Source organism: Oncorhynchus keta, chromosome 10, assembly GCF_023373465.1.
Source record: "Oncorhynchus keta strain PuntledgeMale-10-30-2019 chromosome 10, Oket_V2, whole genome shotgun sequence".
In the NCBI taxonomy this organism is placed as follows: domain Eukaryota; kingdom Metazoa; phylum Chordata; class Actinopteri; order Salmoniformes; family Salmonidae; genus Oncorhynchus; species Oncorhynchus keta.
In genome coordinates this window covers 18,449,975-18,470,408 of record NC_068430.1, presented here as the reverse complement: position 1 = coordinate 18,470,408, position 20,434 = coordinate 18,449,975, and the positions used below count along the sequence as shown (strand labels likewise).

Below are 20,434 nucleotides of genomic sequence, written 5' to 3'. Positions count from 1 at the left end.
TAAAAAACATGGAAAAAACATAGGAAAATGAATTTTAAAAACATGGATAAATCATAGGAAAATGAATAAAAAACATGGAAAAAAACATAGGAAAATGAATTTTAAAAACATGGATAAACCATAGGAAAATGAATAAAAAACATGGAAAAAACATAGGAAAATGAATTTTAAAAACATGGATAAATCATAGGAAAATGAATAAAAAACATGGAAAAAACATAGGAAAATGAATAAAAAACATGGAAAAAACATAGGAAAATGAATTTTAAAAACATGGAAAAAACATAGGAAAATGAATTTTAAAAACATGGATAAACCATAGGAAAATGAATAAAAAACATGGAAAAAACATAGGAAAATGAATTTTAAAAAAATGGATAAACCATAGGAAAATGAATAAAAAACATGGATACACCATAGGAAAATGAATAAAAAACATGGAAAAAACATAGGAAAATTAATTTAAAAAACATGGATAAACCATAGGAAAATGAATTTTAAAAACATGGAAAAACCATAGGAAAATGAATTTTAAAAACATGGATAAACCATAGGAAAATGAATAAAAAACATGGAAAAAACATAGGAAAATGAATTTTAAAAACATGGATAAACCATAGGAAAATGAATAAAAAACATGGATAAACCATAGGAAAATGAATAAAAACATGGAAAAAACATAGGAAAATGAATTTTAAAAACATGGATAAACCATAGAAAAATGAATAAAAAACATGGAAAAAACATAGGAAAATGAATTTTAAAAACATGGATAAATCATAGGAAAATGAATAAAAAACATGGAAAAAACATAGGAAAATGAATTTTAAAAACATGGATAAATCATAGGAAAATGAATAAAAAACATGGAAAAAACATAGGAAAATGAATTTTAAAAACATGGATAAATCATAGGAAAATGAATAAAAAACATGGAAAAAACATAGGAAAATGAATTTTAAAAACATGGATAAACCATAGGAAAATGAATAAAAAACATGGATAAAACATAGGAAAATGAATAAAAAAACATGGAAAAAACATAGGAAAATGAATTTTAAAAACATGGAAAAAACATAGGAAAATGAATTTTAAAAACATGGATAAACCATAGGAAAATGAATTTTAAAAACATGGAAAAACCATAGGAAAATGAATTTAAAAAACATGGATAAACCATAGGAAAAGGAATTTAAAAAACATGGATAAACCATAGGAAAATAAAAAAAACATCAGAAGCAAATGGATAAAATGATTTTGTAATTTTATAAACCTGAAAGTTAAAACATTGACAAAAAGTAACAAAATGGTAACTGAAAATGGTCCAACAGAAAAGGTGGCAGGCATAGTAGGGCGGTAGGGCAGTTCCGGCCTTTTGAAGCAAAGAGTTGCAATGATCAGGGATGGGGTACAGTATGCCTGTGTCTACCTCATTGTGCACAGGAGGCATCTCCTCTACAGGGGACATGTCATGGGAGACCATGAGACGGGCTGAATAGAACCTGGAGGTCTCCTCAAAGTCGTCCTGGCCCACCTCGGGCAGCCGCTCCCCCAGCTTAGACATGCTCTTGGAGAACTCCTCCACGCCCGTATGGAGGTCCATGATGACGGTGAAGTCCACCTCAGCCTCCAGGCTGGACGTGGAGCTGACCGTCATGCTGGAGCACTTCCTCTCGATGCCCAGGTGGGTCTCTTTCATGCAGACCACAGTGTCACGTTCGTGGTCCTCCGAGGCGGAGCCCGGCCGAGGCCTCCTCTCCCAGGGTTCCCTCTGGGTGAGAGAGGGGATTACACAAAGATGGCTGTCACAACACAGGGCCAGTCTAGCAGTTGCTCAGGGCAGGGATTGGCCATGAAAGAGGTGAAGATAATGATGATGACAGGAGACAAATGATCCTCTGGAAGTAAATATGTCTCCTGGGGGTGTGTAGAAGTATTCATGTAGGATCTTTGCTCAAGGCCATTATACAGTACATGCAATACATGCATACAAGACCATTAAAACGTTGTCTTCTCCGGGCACGCAATTTGTTACACATAGTATTGACCAATATGGAGAAGAGAGAAGATGAATGGGGAAGCCTTACAGGCAGGAATTTAGTGGAGGGTAAATGCCCGTGGCATAGTCACGGTTCAGCCTCTGTTATATGGGCAGCAGGCATAGAGATACCCAAGGATGACTGTAGGGAGACTGTACTATCACAAGAGAGAACAGTGCAAAAGTGGGAATGTGGGGAGGCATATGGTTAAATTCATTATGTTAAGTGACCTTGGCATCATCTACTGTATCTTCATAGATGACAGGAGTGGAGAGTGGCTCCTGCAAAGGGAGAGCAGAGGAAGAGAGAGAGCAGAGGAAGAGAGAGAGCAGAGGAAGAGAGAAAGCAGAGGAAGAGCGAAAGCAGAGGAAGAGAGAGAGCAGAGGAAGAGAGAGAGCAGAGGAAGAGAGCAGAGGAAGAGAGAAAGCAGAGGAAGAGAGAAAGCAGAGGAAGAGAGAGAGCAGAGGAAGAGAGTGAGCAGAGGAAGAGAGAGAGAGCAGAGGAAGAGAGAGAGCAGAGGAAGAGAGAGAGCAGAGGAAGAGAGAGCAGAGGAAGAGAGAGAGCAGAGGAAGAGAGAAAGCAGAGGAAGAGAGAAAGCAGAGGAAGAGAGAAAGCAGAGGAAGAGAGAAAGCAGAGGAAGAGAGAGAGCAGAGGAAGAGAGAGCAGAGGAAGAGAGAGAGCAGAGGAAGAGAGAAAGCAGAGGAACAGAGAGAGCAGAGGAACAGAGAGAACAGCCAGAGGTTAGTCCAAGCTGGAGAGACAGACTACTACGATCTTAGAAAAAAAGGTTCTAAAAGGGCAGTCCCCCAAGGATAACATATTCTGGTTCCAAGTAGAACCCCTTTGGGTTCCATGTAAAACCCTGTGTGGAAAGGGTTCTGGATGGAACCCAACGGTTCTGCCTGGAACCAAAAAGGGTTCTTCAAAGGGTTCTCCTATGGGGACAGCCGAAGAAGCTTTTTAAGTTCTATGTAGCATCTTTATTTCTAAGAGTGTAAGCATCAGTAGAGAGACTGGGTTTCTACTAACAAACCATAAGAACAACAGTACAATACGGTTCTAACACAGAAGGGGAGTCCCCTCCCCCTTCCATTATTTAATGAGTACAGAAAACAGGTATGCTTACTACCAGTTTGGACAAGAGAAATTAACCCAAGGGTTGGGCTCAATTCAAATTGAAGGTAGCCAATTCAGGAAGTGGTTTGAATTTAAAATTCAGAAATGTAAAACCTTTTGAAATAAATAGCTTCTACATTTATTGAGAAGTCATTGAAAATAAATGCCATTGAATTGTAATTTTAGTTTATTTCCTGATTTCACTGCCTTCTATTCGAAATGAGCAAAACCTTGAAGAATCCACCAGGTAAAACCAGTTATCCTGGATTGAATTAGTAAAAACTAGAGTGTCATACAGAATGTATTATGGACAGGTTGTAAGATATGGTAGTATAGAGGAGCCATAGCAGCATCGCAAAAGCCAATCATTGGCCAAGGACAGAATCAGAGAATGCTGCAAACCACACAGACTGATTTTTTTTATGAGGCTCAAATGTTCAAATGGCCAAAGAATGGGGTTTGGTTTCAATGACATCAAAGGCGGTTTTGGAGGTAAAAGTAAGCAGCTGTACTATGATTACTATGATTTAATGACATGTTTGGAAGCCCATTCTGTTTTTGCACAACCAGTATACAGAACGGATGGTGCTCTCACATGCTGTTTTTCACTTTTTGGGTGGGGCAGCTCACAAAGTGATCTCACACCTCTTTCCATACATGGCCGTGCCAATGTGTCCATGACCTAGACGCAGATGAAAGACTGAAAAGTATTTAAGCTGTAAGGTCCGAAGCCTAATGTTAAAGGATTTCACTGCCAAATACGTGCAAACTCCTAATAACACGACCTGTAAAATGAACGTGGCGACATCTCTTACTGATAGCTGGTCTGTCTGTGTGGGTACAGCAGCCTGGGCATTGCTGTTGGACAGCTTGTTTCCTGCCTCTTTCTTCACAGTCTGTGTGGGTTCTTTTGCTTTACAAGAAAGCATTATAGCATCCAACGTGTGATCCTTGTAAAGCATTTGATCTGTTTTTTAAATAATCATCCCCCAATAAGGTACTGTAAGCCACATTTAGCTCAATGCTCATGTCATTCAAATTCATGTTAATGAAGTTGATCATTTGAAATCACATGTCAAATGACAAACTATTTTCTCATCTACATGACATGACGCAAACTACTGAGTTGGTATCATATGTGACTTATTATAACAAGTATCCATGACGTCAGGAGATGAATGGTCGGCATTTGACGGATGAGCATATCTGTAGCATATAGTGCCTTTATGGGAGATAATGACACGCTTCTTTCATTCCCTCACACGGATCCTGTCACAGTCAATTGAGCTGTAAAACATGTATGAAACCATGTCTGAAGTCCATGCCTTCCTCCACATGTCAGCTTGGAAACAGCATGGAAGAGAAGTGCAAAAACATCTCCATGGCAATATGCAAAACCCTTTGTTTCCTTGCAACTCTCTGCAAAAGAGGAGACTTGCTACAGGGATAATTGGAAGGAAAATCAAGGTTCAAATGTTTCTTATTTTTTATTTAACCTTTATTTAACTAGGCAAGTCAGTTAAAGAACAAATTCTAATTTACAATGACGGCCAAACCCTAACCCAGACGACGCTTGGCCAATTGTGCGCCGCCCTGTGAAGAGAGGGGGGATAGAAGACATGAGCCAAAGCATGAAAGGTTGTTTTTGTCTTTTTGACAATCTTTACCACAGCTCTGTAGTGATTGCTACAGATTTACAAGCAGTTGTGTTTCCGGTTTGCTGTGAAGTATACAAATAAGGGTGGAGGGAGGCAGAGAGGCAGAGAGGAGGAGGGGGGATAAATGGAGAGGCCGAAAGGGAGAGGGTCCAAACTCATAGCAGACAAAATGCGTTGTTGGCTGAATCAGCCAATCAGACACAGCCAAAACAAGTGTGTCAAAAGTAAAACTCCACCCCCCTTCTTCATATACAGGCACGTAAGTTACATGTATGTATATTCAAGTCAATGAAAACAGGAAAATAAGAAAATGGGACTGTGCGACTCTGTCTGAAGCTCATGCGATGCTTTTTGTTTCCAAATGACTGAAAAGCAGATGGCAAGCAGAGTTACCGAGTGTCTCTTCTTGGTTGCGTCCAGGCCAGGCTCCCTGCTAATATTGCGGTTGATGTTCCGGAGTATGAGTCCAGACTCTCTGGCCTTCTGTGTTTTAACTGGAGGGGCAGGAGGAACTGTCCTGGGGAGCGCTGAGGCTGAAACCTTGAAGCTGAGAAACTGATGACTCTCTATGGCTTCTCTAGCAGCCTGAAAGGGATCATCACAGGCAGCACTGCTCTGTTGATGAACCAGCTCTTCAGTTTTAGCCTCGACTCTTGCCAAGCCTTCCAGACCCCAGAAGCTGCCCTGTTCCTGTGGGGCGTCTCTGTGTGTGGTAGTCGGGGAGTGGGTCCGTCTTGCTGGACTAGCATTGGTTGAGACGAATGACGTCTGAAAGTGATCATCACGGTCAGCTCTGCTCTGTTGCTGAAACAGCTCTTCAGTTTTAGCCTCAACTCTTGCCAAGCCTTCCAGACCCCAGAAGCTGCCCTGTTCCTGTGGGGTGTCTCTATGTGTGGTAGTCGGGGAGTGGGTCCGTCTTGCTGGACTAACGTCGGTTGAGATGAATGACGTAGGCAGGGTGGGTGTTTGATAGAAGGTGGACTCGTTGTTCCAGTTGATGTCTGAATGTCCCTCTGATGAACCCCCTGACCATCTGTACTCTCTTCTAAAAACACTACTCAGCTCAGACTCTGACTCCTGACTCTCTCTGTCCTGCTCATCTTTGCATGCTAAGCTCTTTGATCTTTCAGGTTTGAGCGGAACGATCCTGGTGATTTCTGACTGACTGCTGCCTGATAGTGTCTGTAAAGACCTTCTCTGACCCCTGACCTCTGATGTGAGGCCTTCCACTTCCTCCCCCCCAGAGTTACTGGCTTGTCTCTTGTGTGTCTTGACCTCCCTCAACTTGACCTCTTCTATGTGTTCTCTATTGTCAGTCATGCACCTCTCTGTGAGATGAAACCCTTTAACCGGTTCTCTAACCTGTTCTGCTAAACTATCACATTCTGTTTTCCCAGGACCATTGACAGAGCCCAGCCCTTCATCTGCTGGCTGGACCTCAGTGATGAAGTGCTTAACCTGGTCTCTTCCATCACACACTGCAGGATCATCCACAACACTTCCCTGAGTTGCCTTGTCTTCTCCTATTGATGTATTGTGCTCCTTCTTCTTATCTTCATATGCAGACACCACTGTCTCCTTCCATTTTGCCTCTGGTGATCTCTCATCATCTTTCATCAGTGGACTCGTCACCCAACACTGGTCGTCTGGCTCCTCTCTGGACACAGGGTGATCTATTTGTCCCACCTTTGTCTTCTCTGTTGGACTATCCTCCCAGTCTGATCCCCCATTGTCTTCTTCAGCGTTTGAAACATCGCCCTCTTTCTCATAGATGAATTCTGTTGACAATCCCAGGTTTAAACTATTAGGTCTCTTCTTTTTTCTGTGTCTGTTGGGTTGATGATCCTTCTTAGAGTCTCGGAATGGGACTGGGGCTGGGGCTTGGGTTGAGACTGGGTCTGACACTGGGAATATGTCATTCTTTGCACCAGAGTGTTCTGCTGGAGGTACTTTCCACTGTGAATCCTCTTCAGAAGATTCTGTGGTTTCAGCTAATTCCACCACGAACCGGCTGTTGCTAGTCAACCGTGGTTCAGAACATTCATCCTGGGCTTCCCTTGTGGCTTTGGACAATGGAAAGTTATCAACATCTGTTATCATTTCTTGCCCATCCTCCCCTGTAACCTCAATATGAATCATCTTGGCCACTTCTATGTCTTTTTCCAATTCTTTCTTTCTTTCCCAAGAGGAATCAGGGAATAATGGGGGAGGCGAGGTGGAAGCTTCGTTCTGTTCTTCTGCCTTCCAGTTATAGTCGTGTTGGTGAGTATTTTGTTTCTCAATCAATACCCACTCCTCAGAGCCCTACATGTTGATACAGATTAAACACAGTTAGAGGCAGCAACTGAACTGTAACATAATTTAGGTTAACAGCTACAGTACAGTAATGTGTTTTCATAGTACAAACAGAACCTCTACATTCCTCTCAATCTATTCCGCCACAATTGCTGCAATCATACATAGAAATGTTTACATTTGCATCCAAATGTAGGCCTATATGTGGGTTATTGCATTTCTTAAAGATTTTCTCAAACACAATGACTGCAGCAGATCAAATAAAACAGGATGCAAGAGATATCAGCTGTAGCTGAGTGTGCAGTATGTCTATAAAATGGTACCGGGCCTCAGTTTCATTACAGATAAATGGCCAACTACAGTACAGTCAGTATGTTACAAGGCAGACATTAGAAGACAAAGGAGGAGGAAGAGAAGGGAAACCTCTGGGGAAGTCACCACAGTCTTCTGGACGAAGCCCTCTACAGAGAAGCTGTTTACTAGTTCCTTGCCCACCACCTGATGGGGTGCCGAGCGTTTCCCACCAGAAGAGGGGTGGAGGGGGAAGAGAGAGGGAGGAGAACAGCTATTAGAGGAGCCCTAACTCTGTCACTCTTGTGACAAGGAGAGAAACCAACTGTATGGTTATTTGGCAAAGCATACTATTTAAATGTTGGTAATTTCATGCAAGTGGGGAAAATGGTTCAAGGAAAGAGACAGGTAGAAATGGGGAAGAAATATTGATTCAATGGAGACAAGGGACTTTCCAAACATACTGTACGTCTCTCCTGAATTGAAGTCCGAGTTAAAATATATGAGCCAATCAAGATGAAATCTTGAATCGAATTATGAGATTATTGCAAAAGAGCAACGTGGGCCTAGTTAGCTTCCACCTGCGGCTGCCAAATCTGCATAAGCAAATTAGGAGGTATTTTCAATGCAAAAATAACATTTGCAACTACATCAAAGGCTTTATGATTTCCTCTGGATCTCTCTGAGAAGTGGGATTTTCTCAGGCCACACTTTGCCATTATTCATTCAGGACTTTAGCATCTCTCCCTCAGATCTACTTAAGTACATGACAGATCGAGTTGTCATGTCTTCAAGGATGTCTGATGATATTCTCCACGGCTATAATCCGATTGTTCTCAGACAGCAGATGAGAAAGCTTCCGTAGACTACGAAAATACCTGGTAACAGACTGCATTGACAGAGCTAGACTGGAGAATATTATCTTCGTACTATATTTTAACAGTACAATCACAATGTGAAAGTGATCAAAAGAGCATGGCGTTTGTGTTCTGACACAAAGGGAAGCATTTTAACTGTCAGGCAATCAAGGTGGGAAGACGCTAGAGATGATTGTTGCTCGAGGGCCTCACATAATCTCTTCAAGTTATTGCAGAATCACTTTCTGCAATAACTTGAGAGAGAGAGTTGTATCTTTAAATACAACTGAGATATCTCTAATGATAAATGTAGGACAATTTTTCCAGGTTATTTTTCTAATTAAATGTGTTCTTATGATCTCTTTTTGCAATACCATCACGCTATCCAATAATCTGAGTCTGCAGCAGTATATATTTCCAATAAATAACCACCTACAATACCTTGAAGAAATATTATTGTCCTCAAAAGTCACGGTCAAAAATACAGTTCTTGGTTTAATATCAGACTGTAAATATTCAGGTTAACAATATTCCAATAGACGACAAAGCACACAAACATAAAGCCAGAGTAGTGACTGTTCTCCAGTCTTGATCTCCAAGCCTACTGGGTTCAAGGGGAGTCAAAGGTATGAGGTGCTAGGAAACTTAATGCAAGACTGGAATGTCAATGTTGTCATACACAGACTCACTGTCAGATGTCAGGGCAGTTTAAACAGGAGTAGTATGGCATTATCAGTGATATATTCATGACATACAGTGGAGAGGTGGTACATAGGTTAAAGGTTATGAATCTCAACTGCCACCCATGCTCCAGTGGACCCCAGGTCCTCACCACCCTCATCCCACACTCACAGCCTTCTTCTCGGGTGTTCCGCCAGGTGACGTCCCTGACAGACGCTTCTCACGGTTCATCAGCTTGCTGTTGGGCTCCCTCAGGGCTCTCTTCAGCTCATTGATACTGGCCTGGTGCTTCAGTAAGACATCCTCTGACTTATCCAAAAACTGTACAGAATAAAGGGATAGATAGAGAGAATGAGAGAGGGCAGGGAAAGGAGAAGGAGGAGGAGGATAGAGTAATATGCATTAGTATGACATCATATAAATTACAACTGCAGTAATCACAGACAAACTAAATGAAATAGCATTATGCGTGGACGAACAAAACATGATCTGAAATAATATATCACTGTGACATTAATATCGTAAGCAGCGCACAGGAAAAGACACAAACACAATGACTTACACTAATGTGTCTTAATGCTCAGCGATTCAGCACATGGATCAAGTGTTTGTGGGCTGCGAATGTGATTGCATTTCTATTCCATTCAGTATTTTGTCAATGGATGAATATGGCATTTGGGATTCTATTAAAACCCTTTGCCAATGAAAGTATTATTGATTTGGATGTTTATTAGGAGGAAACAAACACCAAATGAAAACGACTCTGAATGTGCTAATATATACATTTAGTGAATAGCTAGCTAGTTCTCTGTTGTCTAGTATTCATTTTCATTGACTACTGTAGCTGCATACATCATACATTACATCAATTGAAGGCTGACTTAAGTGAATGCTGTTATTCACACTGAGGCTGGTTTAAGTGAATGTTGTTCAGTATCCTTGACAATCCAGAGCAATCTGTGTTGCATCTCCATACAACAATAGGGACATTGCATTGATGATGCAGGCACTTAAAGAGGAAATGGAGCTTCAGTGGACTATCCTAATCCTAAAATACATATACATTGTAATGTTCTATGTTGTTCAATAGTCTGCAATGAGTGTCATGAGCTTTCCTAGATGTTTTGGTTGAAGCCACTTGTTCAGTTGAGTGGGTCACAAAGCACTGGGACAGAACCAGGGTTGAAGGCAATTCCATCTGAATTCCAGTCAATTGCGGAACTGTTTTGAACTGCGAAAGAAATAGACAGGAATAGATGTGGAACTGACTCCAACTCTGGACAGATCAGCACAATGAGCTATACCTCCTTGTGTCGAAGGGTTGTCTCCTGGTCCAACTGAGATGGCAGAGTTGGGGCAGAAGCAGGGACAGGGGTGAATGGGGAGGGGTGGATTGGGGTAAGGGGAGTGGGGGAGGATGCAGAGACAGAGGAAGAGCGGAGACTGAGTCAAGGAGGCAGGCAGACAGACTGAACAACCCTAATTGGACACAGCCAAGGAATAGCTGTACACACAAACACACAAGCACACACCAGGAACACACACACACGCAACCATGCAGGCTGACTTCAGATTTTCAGATTGGAGTGCCTGTAAAAATCCGTATAGTCAAGCTCTTGCTCTGATGGTTGAATGATCATTGGGGGATTTTGTCATTATGTCTATTAGATTTGGAGTACTACTTCATGCTAAAAATAAAAGACAAAATAACAACTCAATATACAGCTTCACCAAAACCGTAGTTCATTCTAGAAGGAAGTAAAATATTTAGGGCTGTCAAACGATACAACTAATTAATGGAGTTAAAGGCATTAGTTAATTTTTGCATTTGCTCAGATTTGCTCAAGAATGGGCCACCACCCAAAGGATATCTAGTCAACTTGACACAATAGTGTGTGTGGGGAGGGATGGGGGGGGGTGCAACACAATACTCAGTGTATATTCCGGACTCTGAAATTGCTGGTTCTGATATATCTTGATTTCTTTATTTTCTTTATTTGTGTGTATTGTTTTGTAAGCCCGGGCGGTATACTGTATGTACCACATACCTGGGTATTTGGAAATAGCCACAGGATAGTTTTTCAACAAATTGTTGTATTTGTAGCTACTTTTTATGTAAATACGTGCAGGCAACTTGTGCAATACGTTAGAAAATAAAGCAGATCACATTCTTCATTTCACCTGTTACATTATTTTCCACTGAACAAAAATATAAACACAACATGAAACAATTTCAAAGATTCTACTGAGCTACAGTTCATCAATTTTAATAAATTCATTGGGTTCTAATCTATGGATTTCACATGACTGGGAATACAGATATGCATCTGCGGTCACAGATACCTTAAAAAAATAAGGCGAGGGAATAGATCAGAAAGCCAGTCAGTATCTGATGTGACCATCATTTTCCTCATTGCAGCGCGAAAAATCTCCTTTGCATAGAGTTGATCTAGCTGTTGATTGTGGCCTTTGGAATGTTGTCCCAATCCTCTTCAATGTCTGTGTGAAGTTGCTGGATATTGGGGGGAACTGGAACACACTGTGGTACACGTCGATCCAGAGCATCCCAAACATGCTCAATGGGTGACATGTCTGGTGAGTATGCAGGCCATGGAAGAACATATTCAGGTTCCAGGAATTGTGTAATTATCATGCTGAAACATGAGGTGATGGCGGAGGGTGAATGGCACGACAATGGGCCTCTGGATTTCATCACTGTATCTCTGTGCATTCAAATTGCCATCGATAAAATGCAATTGTGTTTTTTGTCAGTAGCTTATGCCGGCCCATACCATAACCCCACTGCCACCATGGGGCACGCGGTTCACAATGTTGACATTAGCAAACTGCTTATCCACACGACGCCATACACGCTGTCAGCCATCTGTCCAGTCTTCCGGCGCCGACAAAGAGATGGCCTAGGAAACTATGCAGTATTTCGTTTTTCAATGTGTTATTTCTTACATTGTTACCCCAAGAAATCTTAGGTTTTATTACATACAGTCGGGAGGAACTATTGGATATAAGAGCAACGTCAACTCACCAACATTACGACCAGGAATACGACTTTCCCGAAGCAGATCCTCTGTTTGGCCCACCACCCAGGACAATGGATCGGGTCCCAGCCGGCGACCCAAAACAATGGCGACGCAGAAGGGGCAGACGGAGCGGTCTTCTGGTCAGGCTCGGTAGACGGGCACATCGCGCACCGCTCCCAAGCATACTACTCGCCAATATCCAGTCTCTTGACAACAAGGTAGACGAAATCCGAGCAAGAGTTGCCTTCCAGAGAGACATCAGAGACTGTAACATTCTTTATTTCACGGAAACATGGCTCACTCAAACCACACTATCGGAGTCGGTACAGCCACCTGGTTACTTCATGCATTGCGCCGACAGAAACAAGCATCTCTCTGGTAAGAAGAAGGACGGAGGTGTATGCCTTATGATTAACGAGACGTGGTGTGATCATAACAACATACAGGAACTCAAGTCCTTCTGTTCACCTGACTTAGAATTCCTCACAATCAAATGCCGACCGCATTATCTACAAAGATAATTCTTCTCGATTATAAGCACAGTCGTTTATATTCCCCCCAAGCCGACACATCGGCAGCCCTGAAATAACTTAATTTGACTCTATGTAAACTGGAAACCACATATCCTGAGGCTGCATTTATTGTAGTTGGGGATTTAAATAATTTGAAAACAAGGCTCCCTAAATTCTATCAGCAAATCGATTTCGCAACCCGGGCTGGCAAAACCCTAGATCATTGTTACTATAACTTCCGCAACGCATATAAGGCACTCCCCCGCCCTCCTTTCGGAAAAGCTGACCACGACTCCATTTTGTTGCTCCCAGCCTATAGACAGAAACTAAAACAGGAAGCACCCGCGCTCAGGTCTGTTCAACGCTGGTCCGACCTATCGGATTCCACGCTTCAAGATTGCTTCAACCACGTGGGCTGGGATATATTCCGCATTGCGTCAAACAACAACATTGATGAATACGGTGATTTGGTGAGCAAGTTTATTAGCAAGTGCATCGGTGATGTTGTACCCACAGCGTCTATTAAAACCTTCACCAACCAGAAACCGTGGATTGATGGCAGCATTTGCGCAGAACTGAGAGCCAAACCACTGCTTTTAATCAGGGCAAGGTAACCGGAAACATGACCGAATACAAACAGTGTAGCTATTCCTTCCGCAAGGCAATCAAACAAGCAAAGCGTCAGTATAGAGACAAAGTAGAGTCGCAATTAAACAGCTCAGACACGAGAGGTATGTGGCAGGGTCTACAGTCAATCACAGACTACAAAAGAAAAACCAGCCCCATCGCGGACCACGATGTCTTGCTCCCAGAAAGCGTCTTTGCTCGCTTAAAACATTTAAACATGTTAACCCTCGCAGGGCTGCAGGCCCAGACGGGATCCCCAGCCGTGTCCTCAGAGCATGCGCAGACCAGCTGGCTGGTGTGTTTACGAACATATTCAATCAATCCTTATTTCAGTCTGCTGTTCCCACATGCTTCAAGAGGGCCACCATTGTTCCTGTTCCCAAGAAAGCTAAGGTAACTGAGCTAAATGACTACCGCCCCATAGCACTCACTTCCGTCATCATGAAGTGCTTTGAGAGACTAGTCAAGGACCATATCACCTCCACCCTACCTGACACCCTAGACCCATTCCAATTTGCTTACCGCCACAATAGGTCCACAGACGACGCAATCGCAATCACACTGCACACTAACCCATCTGGACAAGAGGAATACCTATGTAAGAATGCTGTTCATCGACTACAGCTCAGCATTTAACACCATAGTACCCTCCAAACTCGTCATTAAGCTCGAGACCCTGGGTCTCGACCCCGCCCTGGTCAGGAAAATAACCTCACACTCAATGTCAACAAAACAAAGGAGATGATCGTGGACTTCAGGAAACAGCAGAGGGAGCATCCCCCTATCCACATCGACGGGACAGTAGTGGAGAGGGTGGAAAGTTTTAAGTTCCTCGGCATACACATCACGGACAAACTGAAATGGTCCACCCACACAGACAGTGTGGTGAAGAAGGCGCAGCAGTGCCTCTTCAACCTCTGGAGGCTGAAGAAAGTCGGCTTGTCACCAAAAACACCCACAAACTTTTACAGATGCACAATCGAGAGCATCCTGTCTGGCTGTATCACAGCCTGGTATGGCAACTGCTCTGCCCATAACCATAAGGCTCTCCAGAGGGTAGTGAGGTCTGCACAACCCATCACCAGGGGCAAACTATCTGCCCTCCAGGACACCTACACCACCCGATGTCACAGGAAGGCCAAAAAGATCATCAAGGACAACAACCACCCGAGCCACTGCCTGTTCACACCACTATCATCCAGAAGGCGAGGTCAGTACAGGTGCATCAAAGTAGGGACGGAGAGACTGAAAAACAGCTTCTGTCTCAAGGCCATCAGACTGTTAAACAGCCATCACTAACATAGAGTGACTGCTGCCAACATACTGACTCAACTCTAGCCACTCCCGACCAAGGAGAACGGCCTTGGTCGGGGAGGTGACCAAGAACCTGATTGGTCACTCTGACTTAGCTCGAGATTTCTGCAGCACTCCACCAATCAGGCTTTTATGGTAGAGTGGCCAGACGGAAGACACTCCTCAGTGAAAGGCACATGACAGCCCGCTAGGAGTTTGCCAAAAGGCACCTAAACAACTTAGTTTTACATTTTTATAACATTTGCAAACATATCTAAAAACATGTTTCGGCTTTGTCATTATGGGTTATTGTGTGTACATTAATGAGGAAAAAAGTTATTTAATCCATTTTAGAATAATGCTGTAATGTAACAAACTGTGGGAAAAAATAAAGGGGTCTGAATACTTTCCGAATTCACTGTACACACACAGACGACATACGACTACATACACTCAGACACACATGCATATTGATGCCACACACACACACACACACACACACACACACACACACACACACACACACACACACACACACACACACACACACACACACACACACACACACACACACACACACACACACACACGCACACACGCACACACGCACGCACAGACGCACACACGCACACACACGCACGCACGCACACACGCACACACTGTTCACATAAGCTGCTGCTACTCTGTTAATTATTTATCCTGATTGCCTAGTCCATTTTAACCCTACCTACATGTAAATATTACCTAAATTCCTTCAATTACCTCGGACCCAGCACATTGACTCGTTACCGGTTAGGGTTCAAGCTCCAGTAGGCTAATCTTTTTGAGAGGAACTGTATTACTGTACTGTATTATACTGTATTATATGGACTGGAATTAAGCACATCATTCAAACCATGATGAAGCAGGGAGAGAACATGTGATTCTGGTGCAGCACATGCAGCCTACAAAGTTACAAGTATAGGCTAGCAAATTAGATTTTAATTTTGAAATATAATAGAGCCTATTTTTATAATTAGTTGGCCGAGACATTTATACCTTTCATAATATTTCTCCTAATGTTATTTGCCTACCTCTTCTTTCTCTATTGTTTGTTCATTCCTTCCACAGTTAAATGAAATACGTTTTGTTGTCCTTATCTTCATCATTCTAATGAAATCCTTGAATAATATATGACTAAAAAAGAGATGCAGAAGGCTTTCACTTCTCTTCACGAAGACTGAACGGTTATGGGTTTGAATAAATACCCAGGTAGCACAGTGGATCTTGGCAGACTCCGGCTGAGAGTCGGGGCACTCAGCTGAGTGGGAGTGGGCCGCCTTCGGCAGTATTACTTATGGCTAGGGTGTGGGGATTGAGCTCGGGACGATTCCAGTGTGAGGTATCTGGCCAAAATGTAGTACTTGGGGCTCGGGCCGATTGGGGCTATTCTCTGGCAGATGAGTACTGTAAAGTGGCTGTTCCACTGGATGTCATAAGGTAATGCACCAATTTGTAAGTCGCTCTGGATAAGAGCGTCTGCTAAATGACTTAAATGTAAATGTAAATGTACGCGGGCTGCTTTATATACAGTGGGCAAAAAAGTATTTAGTCAGCCACCAATTGTGCAAGTTCTCCCACTTAAAAAGATGAGAGAGGCCTGTAATTTTCATCATAGGTACACTTCAACTATGACAGACAAAATGAGGGAAAAAAATCCAGAAAATCACATTGTAGGATTTTTAATGAATTTATAACATAAGTTTATCACAATACTTTGTTATATACCCTTTGTTGGCAATGACAGAGGTCAAACGTTTTCTGTAAGTCTTCACAAGGTTTTCACACACTGTTGCTGGTTTTTTGGCCCATTCCTCTAATGCAGATCTCTTCTAGAGCAGTGATGTTTTGGGGCTGTTGCTGGGCAACACGGACTTTCAACTCCCTCCAAAGATTGTCTATGGGGTTGAGATATGGAGACTGGCTAGGCCACTCCAGGACCTTGAAATGCTTCTTACGAAGCCACTCCTTCCTTGCCTGGGCGGTGTGTTTGGGATCATTGTCATGCTGAAAGACCCAGCCACGTTTCATCTTCAATGCCCTTGCTGATGGAAGGAGGTTTTCACTCAAAATCTCACGATACATGGCCCCATTCATTCTTTCCTTTGCACGCATCAGTCGTCCTGGTCCCTTTGCAGAAAAACAGCCCCAAAGCATGATGTTTCCACCCCTATGCCTCACAGTAGGTATGGTGTTCTTTGGATGCAACTCAGCATTCTTTGTCCTCCAAACATGACGAGTTGAGTTTTTATCTATTTTGGTTTCATCTGACCATATGACATTCTCCCAATCTTCTTATGGATCATCCAAATGCTCTCTAGCAAACTTCAGACGGGCTTGGACATGTACTGGCTTAAGCAGAGGGACACGTCTGGCACTGCAGAATTTGAGTCCCTGGCGGCGTAGTGTGTTACTGATGGTAGGCTTTGTTACTTTGGTCCCAGCTCTCTGCAGGTCATTCACTAGGTCCCCCCGTGTGGTTCTGGGATTTTTGCTCACCATTCTTGTGAACTTGCGTGGAGCCCCAGATCAAGGGAGATAATCAGTGGTCTTGTATGTCTTCCATTTCCTAATAATTGCTCCCACTGTTGATTTCTTCAAACCAAGCTGCTTACCTATTGCAGATTCAGTCTTCCCAGCCTGGTGCAGGTCTACAATTTTGCTTCTGGTGTCCTTTGACGGCTCTTTGGTCTTGGCCATAGTGGAGTTTGGAGTGTGACTGTTTGAGGTTGTGGACAGGTGTGTTTTATACTGATAACAAGTTCAAACAGGTGCCATTAATACAGGTAACAAGTGGAGGACAGAGGAGCCTCTTAAAGAAGAAGTTACAGGTCTGTGAGAGCCAGAAATCTTGCTTGTTTGTAGGTGACCAAATACTTATTTTCCACCATAATTTGCAAATAAATTCATTAAAAATCCTACAAATCCTCATTTTGTCTGTCATAGTTGAAGTGTACCTGATGAAAACTACAGGCCTCTCTCATCTTTTTAAGTCGGAGAACTTGCACAATTGGTGGCTGACTAAATATTTTTTTGTCCCACTGTAATTAACATTTTATTATTTATTTTTCCATATTTTCTCATTGTTTCTGTGATCAAAAAATAAAGAATTAAGTTTTAGTATTAGTAGTATTTTAGCATTTTGATATGAGCCGCAAGGAAATTAATAAGCATTAAAACATTTGTGGATAGGGCCTCCCGAGTGGCGCAGCGGTCTAAGACACTGCATACTGTTCAAACTGCGTTGCTACAGATGCTGGTTCAATAGCCATGCTGGCCGCGACTGGGGGACCCATGAGGCGACGTACAATTGGCCCAGCATCGTCTGGGTTAGGGAGGGTTTGGCTGGCTGGGATGTCCTTGTCCAAACGCACTGTAGCGACTCCTGTGGCGGGCCAGGTGCATGCATGCTGACACTGTCACCAGGTGTACGGTGTTTCCTCCAAAACATTGGTGGGGCTGGTTAAGCATGCATTGTGTCAAGAAGCAGTGCGGCTTGGTGGGATTGTGTTTCGGAGGATGCACGGCTCTTGACCTTCGCCTCTCCCGAGGCCGTATGGGAGTTGCAGCAATGGGACAAGACAATTGGATATGATGAAAAGGGGGTAAAAAATATTATAAAAACATTTTGTGGGCCTACTAGGGCACTGCATCGCAGCACTAGCTGTGCCACCAGAGACTGTGCCACCAGAGACACCAGAAGCCTAGCGACGTCCGGGTTAGGGAGGGTTTGGCCGGTAGGGATATCCTTTTCTCATCGCGCACCAGCGACTCCTGTGGCGGGCCGGGCGCAGTGCACGCTAACCAAGGTCGCCAGGTGCACGGTGTTTCCTCCGACACATTGGTGCGGCTGGCTTCCGGGTTGGATGTGCGCTGTGTTAAAAAGCAGTGTGGCTTGGTTGGGTTGTGTTTCGGAGGACGCATGACTTTCGACCTTCGTCTCTCCAGAGCCCGTACGGGAGTTGTAGCGATGAGACAAGATAGTAACTACTAATAATTGGATACTACGAAAATTGGGGAGAAAAGGGGGTAAAATTAAAAAAATAAAATGAATAAATAGATAAAAACATTTTGTGGATGGGTATAATTTGTATGTTTAAAATGTATAATAGTAATATTAAAATGACTAAATCGGTAATCTTGTCTACAATTATTTAAAATTGCATCGGGCCGCTTCTAGGGGGTTTCTGGTAAGTCGGCTGAATTCCGGTAGACAGAAACATTCCGATGTACCGGAAACCGCCCAATTTAATTGGTCCGATTCTGGGGGGTCATTCATATTCATTCTGCACCAAGTATGACACCCAACTCCTGGCCGATTCAATTAGCTCCGGCCCCTGAAAAGGGCCGCTTCTGGTCCGATTCCTCATTGCTAGCTGAGTAACTGCTACAGCCTACCGCCATTGCGTGTTCGCACTTCAAACTACCCATGAGTTCTATTGGCTGCCGTATTTAACACACTTCAAATAGTCTATTGGTATAATAAATGCAAAAAAATATATATGTTCAGCAAGCTATTCTAGTCCAAGTGCTAAGGAGCGTTTTTTAAGGAGAGAAGCCATTGGAGCACAGGTGTGTGCGTATTGAGCAAGAGACAGTGGCTATAAAATAGAAGCTTATTATGCATAACAAATCATTAGTTAGCTAAATATAAAGCTAATACTGCCTTGAATGTATTACCTGAAAGAGGTAGTCTAGGACATCTGTATATAGGGCTATATATATCAATCCAGAAAATTATTATCTATTTTGGATGCAATTTGAATGGAGTTGATGGAGAGTGAGAACGACTGAACTGCGAGAGTTAAAGAAACGATTTAAAGCAAGATACTCGAGTGATAGGCTGTTTTAAAACTCCACTGCTGCAATAAAAAATATATATATTTTCAATAAAATAATCAGATGACCTCCGAAATACAGATTAAGATGGGTAATTTAGTCAGTCTTTATATTACTGTAGTATAGGCTATGTTGCTAAATTTAGGCCTACCTGTCACAAGAAAAGAAGTTACCATGAAGAGATGACAGGTCGACATGCATTGTGAACTGTGCCCCATACTGAGATGGCCTGTCTGTCCCCACGCTGAGAATTGATGATTCATCATGCAAGCCTTAAAGAAGCCAGATATAGACATCACATATAATTTAACAGTTCCATTTCACGCCATGCTCTTCATATACATGATTTATTATAATTCACCGGTTTCTCACAGTTTTTTATCCCGAGTAAAAGGAGTGATTTGGGGTGTTAATTCTCGGTAACCAGGTTGATTTGGGGCGTTAATTCTCGGTAACCGGGTTCCCGCCACTGAAACCCTAGTACCGGTCCTCATTGTATATGCTATTGTTATTTTATTGTGTTTTGCAAATTGTTCTTACTTTTTAATTCTGCATTGTTGGGAAAGGGCTCGTAAGTAAGCATGTCACGGTAAAGTCCGCACCCGTTCTATTCGGCGCAAGTGACAATTAACATTTTATTTGTTAAAACTTCAGGCATTCTAAACGAGTGTGACTATAGGAGAAAAAAGAACTGGCTCTATGAATGCAAAGAACAAAGAGCTTTTACACTTGTCCCACAATGTTATGAAAACACTGTAACCACTGTATATATACACCGATTGTGTGTTTTTGTTTGTTTATCTGCGTTGTTTGTAACTTTTTCTTCTGGCCCAGGAGTGTGAAGGTGAACAGAAAGGCTCTGGAGCAATGAACTGCCCTTGCTGTCTCTGCCTGGCTGATTCCCCTCTTTCCACTGGGATTCTCTGCCTCTAACCCTATTACAGGGGCTGAGTCATTGGCTTACTGGTGCTCTTTCATGCCCTCCCTAGGAGGGGTGCGTCACTTGAGTGGGTTGAGTCACTGATGTGATCTTCCTGTCTGGGTTGGCGCCCCCTCTTGGGTTGTGCCGTGGCGGAGATCTTTGTGGGCTATACTCCGCCTTGTCTCAGGATGGTAAGTTGGTGGTTGAAGATATCCCTCTAGTGGTGT

General features: G+C 42.9%; 1 protein-coding gene across 11 annotated transcripts in view; it reads right to left on the bottom strand.

Moving 5' to 3' along the window:
* The window catches only part of LOC118388330 (band 4.1-like protein 1), a 128,500-nt gene that overhangs the window by 22,732 nt on the left and 85,334 nt on the right, over positions 1–20,434 (bottom strand). For 6 of the 11 annotated variants that reach the window (XM_052526614.1, XM_052526617.1, XM_052526612.1 and 3 more), the window contains exons 14-19: positions 10,242–10,274; positions 9,109–9,258; positions 7,532–7,606; positions 5,207–7,117; positions 2,270–2,320; positions 1,430–1,771 (exon numbers count right to left, since the gene is read on the bottom strand). In XM_052526614.1, the coding sequence (XP_052382574.1) occupies positions 1,430–1,771; positions 2,270–2,320; positions 5,207–7,117; positions 7,532–7,606; positions 9,109–9,258; positions 10,242–10,274 (2,562 nt within the window). The remainder of the gene's footprint in view (positions 1–1,429; positions 1,772–2,269; positions 2,321–5,206; positions 7,118–7,531; positions 7,607–9,108; positions 9,259–10,241; positions 10,275–20,434) is intronic. The other 5 variants (XM_052526613.1, XM_052526615.1, XM_052526616.1 and 2 more) reach the window with 4 other exon arrangements.